Here is a 14,829-nt window from a genome sequence, read left to right as displayed (position 1 = left end):
GTTAGGGAGAGCCCAGCCTGGGACTCTGGTCCAGACCAGGGTGATTGACTCATTGGCTGGCAGGGCTGCTGTCTTCTCTGAGGAGGTGGTTAGCAGCCTTGATCTCCCATGTATGCTCTATGCCCTTGGCCTTCCAGTCTTTCTCACTGTTAGGCCTCCCTTAACTCCTAACTAACCTCTCCTAACTGTCCCCTAGCTCCTGCCCACCTTCCCCCTTTCCATGCTCAGGCCTCCAGCTCCATCTGGCACAAAGTGGAATCTCCCTCCCCCACCTCACGCCCCCATTATATCCCTCCCTACTTCCCACATCCCCAGTGGGCAGTCTTCAGAAGAGGCTGACCTAGAAAGCCAGGCCCCAAGGTGCCACAAGAAAAGAGAGAGGCCCTGAGAGGGTCAGAAAGATCTGGGTTTGAGTCTCAGCTCTGCCACTAACAGGCAAGCTGCTTCCTTTCTCTGGCCTCAGTCTCCTCATCTGTGAAATGGGGACTCCTGGGCTTATTCCACAGTGTGATCAATCGTGAGACACAAATAAGATGATGGTATAAGAGAACCTGGAGAACCAGGCTGGGCTTGTGTTGGTGTTGACAACTTTGTTTTCTGTTTTAGGGGGCAGCCAGTTGTTTTTTTTTTTTTAGTAAACATTTTGTCTTAGAACAGTTGTAGATTTATAGCATTATTGGGAAGATAGAACAGAGAGTTCCTTTACACCCCACACCGAGTTCCCCTGTTATTAATATATTATATGGTACGTTTGGCACAATTAGTGAACTGACATTGATACATTATTACTAACTAAAGTCTACATTCAGTTTTCTTTAAGTTTCTGTCTAATGTCCTGTTTCTGTTCTAGCGCCCCACCGAGGACATCCCATTACATTTAGTTGTCATGTCTCCTTAATCTCCTCTTGGCTGTGGCCGTTTCTCAGGCTTTTCTTGTTTTACTGACCTTGACAGTTTTAAGGAGTCCTCAGCAGATATTTTGTAGAATATCCCTCAATTGGGATTTGCCTATTGTTTTTCTTAGGGTTAGACTTAGGGTAGTATGCTTTGGGGTGGAAAGGCACAGAGGTAAAGTACCATTTTCATCACATCGTATCAAGAGTGCATACTATCTTTTGGTAATTGGACTTACCATTGTTGACATTAGCCTCGATCACCCAGGAAGTTGGTTGGTTTTGCCAGGAGTACAGCAACAGAGCTAGATTCACGCCAGATGTCAGCTGAACTAAGGCCAAGATCAGAAAACCTGGACGAGGGCAGAAGCAAATGGGAAAGTGATGAAGGAAAATAAAGAAGAGCAATGATGGGGTGCTGCAGTGTGTCCCCCAGGTGCCAGGTCACTTGGGAATGGGATGCTCTATGCCAGGCAGTTTGTTGCAGCTCATTTAATCTTTACATTTGAACCTTTTTATAAATGAGGAAACTGAGGCCTTAGAAGGGAAATGACATGGTCACATGAGCCAGAGAACCCGGAGTTGGGCCGTGGTCTGTCCTTACTGCCTCACTCCCACTGTTGAATAAATACTTTGAAGCTGCATTCGCACGAGAGTGGAATAGGGAAGGGATGTTCCTGATAGAGGTTGTTTCTAATTCACTTTATTCTACAAAGGATTCCTGATGGGTTATAACTGAAACACATTCAGTATAATGATATGCAATAGAAATGAAAAATCAGGAGCAGAGAAAATCAAGTGGAAAATATGGACAAGGACAAAGCTGAACATAAGGACCAGAAAAGTGCCCATAGATGAGCTTCTGATTTGGCTGTGAGCTCCCCCAGCCAGTTCCTGTGATTCCTGTCATCAGAGAGCTAAGAAGCAGTTCACTCTTCCAGGAACTTCGTGGTAAATTTAAAAAGAAATTAATCACTTGGAAATTTCTCATGTAAAAGACACTGAGCAATGTCATACCTAATGTAATAGTAGTAATAGATGTTACATGGTGTCATCTTCAGGAGTGATGACTGTGTTTCTGCTATATGCCCGTTGCCCACAGTTGTCCTATTTGAATTTTACTTGACTGTCATCAAGTAACTAAACTCTACTGTTTTTTTTTTAATTATCTATTTATTTTTTTAAGTTTTTTTATTTTTGGCTGCGTTGGGGCTTCATTGTTATGCATGGCTTTCTCTAGTTGTGCAGAGTGGGGACTACTCTTTGTTGCAGCGCGTGGGCTTCTTATTGCGGTGGCTCTAGGCACACGGGCTCAGTAGTTGCAGCACGTGGGCTCAGTAGTGGTGGCTCGAGGGCTCTAGAGCACAGGCTCAGTAGTTGTGGTGCATGGGCTTAGTTGCTCCGAGGCATGTGGGATCTTCCCAGACCAGGGATCGAACCTGTGTCCCCTGCATTGGCAGGCGGATTCTTAACTACTGCGCTACCAGGGAAGTCCCTCTACTGTTTCTTCTTCGCTGAAGTCACAGACGCCTTTGCCCTAGTGAAGATCTTGGATACAAATGAACCAGTTATTCTGTATGCCAGGTTCTGTGTTGGACACTGGGGATGGAGGGAAATAACATGATGGCTGCCCACCCCCCAGGTCCAGTCCAGGGTTAAAGACACCTAGACAAAGGCCTGAACGAAATGCCATGCCGGGGGTACACCAGAGAGAAAGGCATAATTCTTTCTCACTGGGGAGGAGGGGCTGGACTTCATGGAGGAGGAGGTAGGCCAGACGTGGAGAACAGTAGTTGGAGTGGAGGGGGCACAGTCTTGGGAGACATAGGTCCCTTCAGGGTGGGGAGCAAGTTCTACTCAGGGCTGCCCCGTCAGCTTGCAACACAAGGCCTGACAAACATCAAAGACTCAGCAAACTCCTTTTGAGTGGTCAGCACCTGCAGGGATAGATCAGGGGTCAGGGTGACAGCCACACACCTGAGAGGTATGTGAGAGGGTGAGTCTGGAGAGGTAGATTTGGGCCACTTGAGGTGAGTCCTTGAATGCCAAGCTAAGTAGTTTGGACTTTAGACCGTGGGGATCAATTGGAGGCTTTTGAGCCTTGTGTTTTATAAGTATTGATGATACAAGTAGTAACAGCTAACACCTGGTGGACACATGCTGTGTGCCCAGTGCTGTTGCAAGCACTTTAACTCATTTAAGTATCACAACAGTCCTATGAGGGAGGTGCTATTATTTTCATCCCTGTGTTACAGATGAGACAGCTGAGGCACAGAGAGGCTTAGTCACTTGCCCAGGCTCACACAGCTGGGAAGTGGCATAGTAGGGATCTGAACTGAGGTTTGGAACTAGAGCTTTTACCCTATTATTGTGTTTGTTAAATGTAAGTATTTAGCTAACATATAACCTGAGTGTGTATTAGATGACATGTAAAGATTGAACAGATCTCAACTAATTACTGGCACAAGAGGCAAGTACTGATGGAGTCTTTGGCCACAATGGGCAGCATCCCTAAGGAGCTGAGGCTTAGAAACAGTGTGAAAATGGCTGGGAGGGTGTGGTCAAGGAGTCCCAAGCCTCCAAATTTCACTTACAGCTGCTCCTTTTTTCCTAGATTTCTTGGAAGATCCACTCCCCCTTGGGCAAACCAACCCCAAGAGTCCCTGAGTGACTAACGCAGTCAGGGCAAATGCCCGGTGTCTCTGGGCCAGAGGCCTTTGTCGTCAGAAACGCGTGAGCGTTTATACTACTTCTCACTTCTGTTCACCCCAGGCCTTAGATTTCTACAGGGTGGGGTTTCCAGAGCTGGGCACGATCACACCCTCCATCTGGCTTTCATCATCTTCTCTGTGCAGCGAGGGGACTGGGGACCCTGGTTCCCACTCCTCCATTCTTGGTCTCCACGAAGCCCTTCTCACAAACAGCAGGCCCACATTTCTTGTCCGTGGCTCAGCGGGGCCGGGAGAAGAGTGAGCAGATGAAGGCAGAAACTCCCTGCAGAACAACAGTGGTTCTTCCCTCTCCCTGACGCTCCCTGGCTGTGGGTGTCCCCACAACCGCAAATGAGGCAATTAGGAAGAAGAGCTCTGGCCGCCCTGCCACTCAGCGCCCCTGGACTCCATAGGGTCCCCGCCTGAAGAAGCAGCTCCCCATCCACAAAGAGCACAGGACCAGGAGGCCAGGACCCAGGTTCCAGGCCCAGCTCTGCCATTTACTAGCTGAGTGCCTAGGGTTCTCTGGAGGCAGCATGGTGAGGTCAGGCAGCGAAGATGCCCATCCTGGCATCTCAGTCTCTAACCAGGTGACTTCGGGAAGGGGCGGGGGGTGGGGGTGGGGGGGTGTGAATGCTGCTGCCTCCCTAATCCTCAGTCTTCTCCTCTGCTAAGTGGAGGTGGTGATCCCTACCTCACATGGGGTCGGGAGAGGTCCACTGGGTCCAGTGGCTCATTGTAGGTGTCTGGTCCACCCAGCCCCTCTCCCTGCCTGGTCCCCTCCCACTTCTCCTGTAAAAGGGAAGTGATACCTGCTGAGGTTGGGGCTGTTAGTGGGTGTGGGGACCCAACAAGACAGTGAGTGGAAGGCCCCACCCAGAGCCAGGCAGGTAGGAGATAGGACTGCCCTGTCGTTGGAATGTCACTCGCTGACTGGGGCCCAGTGTGCTCCCCACGGAGCTAAGCCATTCATTCCCACGTCTGAGGTGGGTTCAGTTTCACTCCTGGGACCAGGGCCAGCAGCGTTTCAGGAAGGGCCCCTCATCTTTTGTGCTGAAAAGTAAACAGCTCTTCATCTCGGCGGACTTCTGCTCCAGAGGAATGTGAGCTTCCCTCGTCATCCCTCCACGGACAGGCTGGCCTCATTCCCTGGGATGGGCTGCTGGCCTCCTCCTCCGCTTCTCACCTTCGCTCAGATGCCTGTGGAGGCTCCAGCCCCAGACTAGGCTTTTGGGGATGTAGGGCCTGACGAGACCCAGCCCCTGACTTCAAGGTTCTCCTATTTAAGATGCTGTGTGCTTCAAAAGAAGGAAGCATAGGGTGGATGGCTTGGGGAGGCAGAGGACGCAGAGCAGGGGACCAGATGTTGCCTGGGGTCAGAGAAGAATGATCAGGAGAGCTTTCCAGAAGGGCTGATCTCTGAGCTGAGAAGGAAGGAGAAGGAGCCCTTGCTTCACTACACCTGGGCAAGTTAGTTTCCTGAGCCTCAGTTTCAGGTTCTGTAAAAGGGGCCGATAATATCTGCTTCAGAGCAAAGAGCTTAAGTGAGATGATGGGTGTAGAAGAACTGACAAACACCTCATACCCCTAGGTGCCCAGGAAGTAGCAGCTGCTGCGCCAGGCAGTGGAGATGTTTGGTGACTTGAATTTCTTTTGCAAGGGTCTTTTCCTGGGGCGCTAAACAGCTGTTACTTACTGTAGCCGAGAGTCCTGGTTTCAGAAAAAGCCCAGCTGTAACCCAGCGTGAAGTGAAGCAGCCTGGGGGCCCTTTCTCTCTCTTGGGTGGGTAATGGGAAGTCCTGCACCCAGTGGGACTGAAGCAGAAGACCCCAGAATTCAAATTCTTCCCACGCACCCTGACTCTCCCAGGGTGCTTAGACACGTTTCCTTTGTCCTTGGGCATTGCAAAATTAGATGCACAAGGATTTAAAGGCACTTCCCCAGAGTAATTTTCACTTCCTCTCTACTTATTCTGCTATTCATTTTAACAGTTTATTGAGCTCCTATGGTATGCCAGGTGATGGGGACCCTCTGTGCTGGACAAGGTCCCAGCCCTAAGACTCCCAGTTCTGGGGAGGGGGAAGGAGATAGATGTAAAAGCCAACATAAATAACAGACTGCAGTAAATACTATATAGGGGGAAATGGGGTGCCATGATTTTGAACTTGGGGGTCTACTTAGGGTGGTTGCGACATTTGAGGGGGTGACATTTAAGCTGACATCTGAAGCAAGGAGCCGGCCATGGGAGGAGGAGAGGTGAGGAAAGACTGTTCCAGATGGAGGGAACAATGCTGTAAAGGTGTGGAGGGAAGGAGAAACTTGGAGAACCTGAGAAACAGAGGAAGGGCCAGAGAGGTTGGGGCCTGAGTGAGAGAGGTGGGAGTAGCACCAGGTGAGGGTCAGGGTGAACAGGGGCCATGGGGCACTGGTAGGGAGACGGGTAAAGGGACTGGCCCTGCAGAGTTTGAAGCAAGGGTAACAAGATCGGAATTTGCTGTTAAAGGTTTGCTCTGGCTACTAGAGAGGGCTAATAGAAGGCAGGAGGGGAAGTCGGGAGACCTCAGCAGCTGTCACTGTGGCTGTGACCCTGGATGTCACCTCAGCCCTGTGAGCCTGCTCCGTCACACATATGTGTGACTATGAGAGTCAAACGGGAATGAACGGAAGTGCATTTTGGAAAGCTGAGGAAAATGTATAACTGCAGGGAATTCAAGGTCTCCCTGGACGGGGAGGATCCTTTGGGAAACTGCTTAGGGTTAGGGTTGTCTGGGGTCTCGTGTGGGAAGGAGAGTGCTGGGTGTCCAGAGTCCCTGCCGGAGCACCCCACATCTAAGGGAAGGTGGAGGGAGAGGTCACCTTCCTGATTTTCAGCAAGCCCCAAAGCTGTTACTGTTTTGAGGGTAAGGTCACACCTTTGAGCCTGGAGGCAAGCATGGGATTCCCCTCCAGCCGCCCAGATGCACACATGTGACATTTTTTCCTTCTAGGCCAGGAAGGTTCTCTGGAATTTTCTGAGATCTTCACGAACTCTGTCTTAAAGACCCCTGAGCTAGAGGAAGGGGGAAATGAGAGGGGAGGCACATGCCTTTTTAATTCCCTCTCTTTCTTCCCCCCTCTAATCTTTCTAGCTCCGATGAGGAAGCGTGCTTTTGGCGCACCTAAGGGACAATGCTGAGAGGAAGCTCTCTCTTGACTGTTGCAGGCCAAATTCGGGGCACTTTTCTAATACCTGACTTTTGGTCCCTGCTATAGAGGTTTATTGAAGGGGGACTTCATGTTTCTTAGAAGGAGGGGTTGCCGCGAGCCCTCTTCCTGCCTGCTAGGGTAGGGGCCGCTCCCCCACCCCACCCCCGACCTCTGGGAAAGGGAGCCGCTTCCATCTCCCCGGGGAACTCTCGGGCCCTGGGGGGTCCGCGGCCAGAGAGGGAACCGGAGCCGCGCCGGTCAGGCCCCGCCCGCGAAGGAGGTGCGACGCCCGGCCCAGCCTCGCAGCCGGCCCGCCCCGGCCAGACCCGCGGGCGCGCGGCGGCGGCGGCAGTGGCGGTGGGGACCCGGGCGTCGCGGGGAGCACCATGCGGAGCCTGTGGCCGCCGGGCCCGGTGGCCGCCGCGCTGGCGGCGCTGGGGGTGAGGCGCGGTGTTGCATAAGCGGGGAGGGGGGTGGCGGAGGGAGGCAGGATCCCCCTCCCCCGCCGCGGCCCGGTCCGTGGGCCGGTCTCGGTGTCCCGGCCGGGGCGGGGCGCGGCGGCGGAGGCGGCGGGTGGCCGCTTCCCCATTCTCCCCATTCGGGCGTGAGAGCCATGGAGGCGCTAAGAGAGTCCGTGCTGCACTTGGCCTTACAGATGTCGACCTACAAGCGGGCTACGCTGGACGAGGAGGACCTCGTGGACTCGCTCTCGGAGGGAGATGTGTACCCAAATCACCTGCAGGTAGGAGCCCCGGCCCTCGGCGAGCCCCCAGCCCAGGCCCACCAGGCATGCGCGCTGGCGCCGCCCCCGCCCCGCCCCGCCCCCATCCTGCCAGCCAGGAGCAAGGGGGCCAGTGCCAGCCTGGCAGCTCCGGGCTCCACGCTGAAAAAGCCTTTCTGGGTTAGAAGTGCCCTGAGGAGCTGGACTCCCCCCCCACCCCCCACCGGCCTCCCCTCCCCAGCGCTGCAAGTCCCCGAACCCTCCCCACCACCTGCTACTGGGGCTACAGCCCAGGTGGCAGAGTTGAAGCATCCTGTAGAGGTGAGCTGGTCCAGTTCTCTTTTCACAGAAGAGGCCATCCCTAAGTGCTGACACTTGCCCAGGGTCACACAGCCCTTTACTGGCAGACTCTAAAACTGTCCCAGTTGTAGCATGGAAAGCGTGAGAACCCCATCAGTTCTGGGCAAACGTTTGGGCAAAGTTTGTCACCCTGTCTGGTGGGCATTACCCTATTCTTCCTCTTTCCCTGCAATCCCTGAGTTTCCTGGGGGTTGGAGCCCATCCTCTGCTTCCCATTTCCCTACCCCTTTCAGCTTACTCAGGAAGCCCGATTCCTCCCCCACCCAGGGTCTGCCCCTGTGGGACTCCATTGTGCCCACCACCTCCCTGCCTGGTGGCAGATAACAGTGAGTGTGGCTGCTTTCTGCTTTTCTTCCCCTGCGGGGCTGAGCTGGGACAGTCCTGACCAGGACCTCAGCCCTGGTTGGGTTTGGACTCAGGCAGGTGGACCAGAGAGAGTTGGCAGTATGAAGGATGCCCAAGGGGGCCCTGTGACCTGACTCCTGAAAACCCAGCTTCGAGAGGGCCTGGAGCAGTGCAGTCCAGGAGAACTTCTGCCAGGTTGACCAAGAGAGGCACTGGGGAGAGTCTTGGGGCCGTCCAGTGAACTGACACCAAATCACAACTCCTCCGAAGGGCAAGCTTAGGGTGTTTGGAAACTTGGGCTGCCAGGCCCAACCCTACTCAGGCACACCTCTTAGAAGCTGGAGTAATAATACTAGGCAAGGAAAACAGCGCTGATTGAGTCCCTCCTCTAGGCTAGTTCAGTTGCCCCAGGGAGATCCAAACTCATGACTCCAAGTGGTCTGCCAACTGAAATAGGGCACCCTTACCTCCATCATCCCACGTAACCTTCAGGACCACCCCCAGGAGCCAGAGGGATTACCATCCCACTTACAGATGAGGAAACCAAGGCTCTGAAAGGGGAGACAACTTGCTTTAGGTCACAGAGCTAGAAATCTGAGAGTGAGAAATCAAACCCAGTCTGTCTAGACCCTCTTCCCCACGGACCCTTCTTAAGAGGCTAAATCCAGGAGGAAATTAGATTTCTGTGGCAGGCACTTTTCCCCTCCCAAATCAAAACAGAATCTAATCTGCAATCTTTTTCAGTCTCATCTTTCACAGAAGGTTCTAAATATATCAGCACGAAAGCATTTCGGAATTCACAACAAAATAATATGCTTGTGTTGTTATCATCATAACAGCAGCCCGCATGGGTATAGCCTTTTTTCAGGCCACAAAGTACATTCATCTGCCTGAGGCTGTCTGGCAGAGTGGAGGCAGCCCAGTCACTGAAGCCGGGGGCCCAGGTTTGAATTTGACACCACTCGTGATCTTGGGCGAGCAGCTTATTAATCTCTTTAAGTCGCAATTCCTTCACCTGTAAAATGGGAGTTAGAGAAAATGGATGTAAGGCACGTTACGGGGCCTGCTAGGATTGTTGTTGTTTTTATGACCATGAGGTACGGGTCCCTGTGGCTATGTTACATGTGACAAAGCTGAGTCTCAGAGAGGTTGGGGACATTCCTGTGGTCACAGAGCTATCATGTGGTTGGAGTGCAGTGGGTTTGTCTCACCCTGTACCAAACTGCCAGACTCGGTATACTGACCACTTTTAAGCTCTCTCCAAGGATTTGGAGGCATTTCTGCGGGTACCCAGCCTGGCTTTCCTTGAGCCTCCATGATTTCCCCAAAGCAAACGTGAACTAGCTAATGATTGTTCTTCTAAGAGCCGAGAACCTATTCGTCTCATGTTACAAAGCAGAGTTTTCTATTAATTTTATGTTTTTAATCATAGGGATTCTTTTCCAGTATAAAAACTGCGTGCTCATATGTGGGGAAAAAATAGACTCAAGTATAAATAAAGATTTACAAAGAAACAGTAACCTCACCACTCAGAGATAACCACTTCTAGTTTTTCACATTTGCTTTTGTATATATTTTTATTTTATTTTATTATTTATTTATTTATTTATATATTTTTTGGCTGCGTTGGGTCTTCATTGCTGTGCACGGGCTTTCTCTAGTTGCGGCAAGTGGGGACTACTGTTCATTGCAGTGCACAGGCTTCTCATTGCCGTGGCTTCTCTTGTTGCAGAGCATAGGCTCTAGGCACGCAAGCTTCAGTAGTTGCATCATGCAGGCTCAGTAGTTGTGGCTCGCAGGCTTTAGAGCACAGGCTCAGTAGTTGTGGCGCATGGGCTTAGTTGTTCTGTGGCATGTGGGATCTTCCTGGACCAAGGATCAAATCTGCATTGGCAGGTGGATTCTTAACCACTGCACCACCAGGGAAGTCCCACTTGTGTATATTTCAGAATGTAGTTGAGCTCACTCTAAGTACATAGTATTTTGTTCTGCTTTTTTCACTTAATGCCACTTCATAAGCATTTTTCTGTGTTGTTAAAAAAAACTTCCAAGACAAAAACTGTACCTCAATTTTAAAAGTACTTCCCAGGAATTCCCTGGCAGTCCAGTGGTTAGGACTCGGCGCTTTCACTGCCAGGGTCCGATCCCTGGTTGGGGAACTAGGATCCCACATGCCGTGGGGCAGCTAAGCCCATGAGACTCAACTAAGTCAGAAATAAAACCATATTAAAAAAAAAACAAACCCACTAGTAAATGAAAACTTGCATCTTTCAGCCAAACTTACCACCTTTTTGCCTGAACGTGCTGACAGTTTTATATTTAGCTGGAGCAAATTTCTACCTGTACCTCACCTGAAAGGATTTTTCTTTTCCTTGATCTCATATTTGAGGTACAAGTTAATTACAATCAACTAAAATTCGTCACTGTGGGCTGAGTACAGAATGTACAGCCCCATCGCTAACACGGAGCCCCAGCTTTGCCTCTCATGGGCTCTGAGACCCGAAAGCTACTTACTTTAACCGCTTTTTTTGCAAGATGGGTTTCCTACTAATCCACCTCTCAGAGCTGTTGCAAAGATTGAAATGAGACAATACAAGTGAAAGTGCCTTGAATAATGCACAGAAAATGCATTTGGTTGTTGTCAGCATCCATTATCAAAACTCACCAGGTATGGTATCTCAGTGATGCCCTAAATATAATAGTTTACCTCTCTTCTGCTCAAACTGGCTGCCTGGTCTCCCTGCCAGCCCTCACCGGGTGGTCTGGCTTTTGGACTGCAGGGGGTGGGCTCCCTGCCAAACTCTGGGCCAGAATGACTCCTGTGCGCTGCTCCGTGCAGCCCAGGTCACTGGGGGACCAGGTGGTGACTCAGGAAAAGACTCTGCCTTCCTTTTGGACCCCCTGCTTCTTTTGAAAGCCAGGCTCTCCACCCCTTGTGCTGCTGGCTTGTCTCCTGGGCCCCAGGCGCTGTGTCCCGTCCTTGCCCGCAGAACTCGTTCTTGCTGTGAGCTTAGGTGAACCAGGCCCTCACTTCTGTAACCGAATATTTATCCCTCATCGGGTCTTTGTTCCCTTGGCTGTGGAAACCCTGGGAACTCCTGGGCTGCATAGCTCGGCTGTTTCTCTTTCTTTCTCTCTCTCGTCCTCCAGTTCTGTTTCCTTCTCCGTCTCCCTCTCCACCTCTCTTGCCAGGGCACCCTTTCCTTTCTGTCTCGTTCTCTCTCTGCCTCACAGGACAGGCTGGGATGCCAAGCCCGCCAGTGAGCTGAGCATTCACGGTCACTCCTGCCACCTTCCAGGCGTCAGCTCTGAGCCTGATGTTCCTTCCCAGGTACCTCTCCCGAGACCCAGTGGGCTGCCCGTCACTAATCCTCCGACCCTCCTCGTCACTGCAGACCCTTCTCTCATGATCAACATGCCCTCATTTCCAAAAGGCAGGCTCTGAAGGAGGCAGGGCAGGGGCAGGAGGGGCTCAGGGAGGAGAAGGGTCTCATGGAGCCAGATAGCAGCTCAGACCCGCAGCCCCGGCCCTGTCCTTGGCACCCAGGAATTGGACAGGCTCCCCTGCAGAGGCCTCTTGATCCCGGTGCAGCCTCCCGGTGACTCCTCCTGCCGTGGGAGGATGCCTCTGGATCTCTTCTGCCCTCAGACACGAGGCTTGTCCAGAAACCAAGAGGCCCCTCAGCCTGGTAGTTCACGTCGAGCAAAGAACAATACAGAGGCTAAAAACCCTATTTTCAAATTCCGTTTGCCATTTCTGCCTGGAATTATGAATTTTTAATTTAATTATGACTTAATTCTGTTTAAGTTTTGCTGTGAACACCATCTGTTTGTTTGACGTTAAACAACTAGGCTCAGCTCGGCTTGCTGCTCCTGGGAGGGGGCAGTGCTGCTACGCGGCCGAGGCTGCGGGTTCGGGAGAGACGTGGATTTTCTCGCCACTTTGGCCTCGCCCCCACTTCCTGGGTCCCTTCTGGAACTAATACTCACACCTACTCTTCGGGATGTTAAGAAGATAGAATAGCATCCTCTAGCAACAAAACAGAATTAACATGATGCTGGGTATGCGGAAAGGCCTCAAACATTAGCTGCTATGATTACTCTTTTTTCCTTCCCTCCTTGTGTTCTTTCATCTTCCCTCTTTTATTTCTTCTTTCTCTCTCTTTCCCCTCCTCAGCTTCCCTGCACCTCAGCATTGCTCTGTCCACTTAAGAGGGGGTCTCCTGCTTCCCCAGCCCTGATGGCTGTGCTGTCTGGCCTCCAAGGGGACAGGGTGCCTCTTAAACCAGGGTCTCCCCGTCTCTTAGCATTTCACCCCTTTCCCCCCCACACGCTGAGCCTTGGTAGTGGGGGCACTGAGAGGCCCAGAGCGGGAGGCAGAAGGTGAGACCAGCTCAGGGGCACGGGAAGAGTGAGAATAAATGTCAGTGTCCCCAGGCAAGGCAGCCCACATCCTTTGGGGCCTCTGAATACCGGTGCCCAGGGTAAACTGCGTGAGAGAATCGATGACTCTGAAACGGCACTTTATAGACGTCGAGTGCTGTGAGCGTGTCGGCATCGTCCCAGGCTGTCTCTGCACCAGGAGCGTGGTCAGAATCTTCATGTCTCACGTTTTTAGAAAGCTTCTTAAGGGATTTCAGGAGGCAGCGCTCCTCCCTCTACCTGGCACAGCTGCTTCAGTGTCCGAGCCTCTTGGAACTTGAGGCTTGGAATTGTCACCAAGCTTCGAGTTCCTTTTCTCAGTTTTACAACCCATCTTTTTTTTTCCCCCACGAAAGTTTCCTGTCTTCCTCTTTCTCTAGTACAGCAATCCCCAGTCATTTCCTGTTCAGAAAATAGCCAGTGAGGACCACGAGGCCACTCAGTGGCCTTCCCTAAGGTGACTGGCCTCAGATTCGCCAGGCACCAGTGTGAGGCTCCCTAAAGGCTGTGATCTGCCCCCCGGGGGCAGCCGTCCCCTCGGCTGTAGTGGGGCACTGCGGGTCAGAGGCTGGGTCTCCTCATCTCCCCTGACAGCACCCCCTTCACCTCCTGGCAGGCTGTGGGCCTCCCTGCCTCCATGCCTTTTCCCCTCCACGCCCTGCTCCCTGTACCTTGGCTTTTCTAAAGGGTAAATCTAATCCTATCACCCCAGCCCTCAGGAAGGAGTCCCCGGTCTTTCACCTGGCTTACAGCACACCTTAGGATCCAGGCTGGCCTTTTCCCCTCCCTTTTCCACTCACCTGGCCAGCTTCTACTTATGCTTTAAGACCCAGCCCAGGCATCCCCACCTCTAGGAAGCCTTCCCTGACTGAACCCCTGCCCACCCCGGTCTGTTTCTTTATCTGCCTTTCTGTAAGGCAGTGAGCCGCTGAAAGCAAGGGAGTCTGTCTTTCCCCCTGGTACTTCCGGCGTGGCCCTGACTTGGTGCTCGACTGTTGGCACATGGCCACAGTGTCACTGAACTGAACCCCACCTTCTGGGGACCCTTCCTGTCCCGCGGCCCTGGCTTCTGCAGGAAGTACCTCGTAGAACAGAGGGAAGCCCCCATCTGACTTCAGGTCTGAGCACTGGGCCAAGGGTTCTGAGTGCTGTGGGCTGGCGAGTCCCTCCTCAGCCTGGAAGGCCCTGTCACGCCCTCCACTTCCTGTCATTGTGCCTCCTTTCCTGTTTAGCTGGACTGTTAGGCTGAGGACATTTTTTCCCCTTTGAGGACCTGCTATTTCTCCATTGCATCTCCCCTGACATCTCCCGAGACTCTAATCTCTGACCCCCGGGTGGGCTCTAGAATCAACACAACTGGGCTCAGATCCGAGCTCTACCTGTTTAGCTCTGTGGTGAGAGGCAAGGGTCTCACCTCTCGAAACTTCAGCTTCCTCATTTGTAAAAAGAAACCGAGAACACAGGTGTCGTGGGATTGTGACTGTTTCGTCAGCTAAGGCTGTCTGTGGCCCTGGGAAGTGTGTGCTGTGGTTGTGTCACCCCAGCCCTGTGGAAGCAGGGGCTCGGAGGAAAGCCCAGCTGGACGCCGACTGGATGCCTGCGAGTCCAAACATCCTGTTCCTTTTTGAACTTCTTACTGGAGAAACAGGGAAAAGCTGATCTTTTTTTTTCTCTTCTACCCGTATCGGGTGACACAAAAAACACAAGTCCAGCTGGGTTGACTGCTTGACTCCAATGTTTAGCAGCAAATCTGAGCTCCTGAGCCTGGTGGCGGTTCCTTTCCTGGATTAGGACTGATTCCATGGGAACTGGACCACCCCTGAGGCAGGAGGGCGGCCCTGATGTCTCCCTGGGGCTGGGTCCTGCTGCGGGGCCCCCTCCTCCTGGGCACGGAGGGCTCTGGGCTCACGTTCTCCCCACCCCACCTGTCTCCTTCCCTGCAGGTGAACTTCCGAAGCCCCCGGAGCGGCCAGAGGTGCTGGGCCACACGGACCCAGCTGGAGAAGCGGCTGGTCGTGCTGGTGGCACTTCTGGTGGCAGGACTGGTGGCCTGCTTGGCAGTGCTGGGCATCCAGTACCGGACAAGTAGGTGCCCCTGTGTTGCGTCGTGAGGTTCACTTACTCCTGACCCCAGCTCTGTCCGCTTGTATAAGGGGGCTTCCCTGCTCGAGCCGGGACTGGCCTCCAAGCC

At 52.6% G+C, this 14,829-nt stretch overlaps 1 protein-coding gene across 2 annotated transcripts in view; it reads left to right on the top strand.

Moving 5' to 3' along the window:
* Nucleotides 1-14,829, top strand: part of ECE1 (endothelin converting enzyme 1) — a 112,311-nt gene that overhangs the window by 51,396 nt on the left and 46,086 nt on the right. Inside the window, exons 1-3 of one of the 2 annotated variants that reach the window (XM_057698871.1) lie at nt 7,102-7,230; nt 7,446-7,532; nt 14,582-14,723. In XM_057698871.1, coding sequence (XP_057554854.1) covers nt 7,177-7,230; nt 7,446-7,532; nt 14,582-14,723 — 283 coding nt within the window. In that variant the 5' untranslated portion in view covers nt 7,102-7,176. Of the gene's footprint in view, nt 1-7,101; nt 7,231-7,445; nt 7,533-14,581; nt 14,724-14,829 lie in introns of those variants that run through there. The other variant, XM_057698879.1, reaches the window with a different exon arrangement.

Source organism: Hippopotamus amphibius, chromosome 1 (assembly GCF_030028045.1).
Source record: "Hippopotamus amphibius kiboko isolate mHipAmp2 chromosome 1, mHipAmp2.hap2, whole genome shotgun sequence".
Taxonomy (NCBI): Eukaryota; Metazoa; Chordata; class Mammalia; order Artiodactyla; family Hippopotamidae; genus Hippopotamus; species Hippopotamus amphibius.
This window is presented reverse-complemented; position numbering and strand designations above follow the sequence as displayed.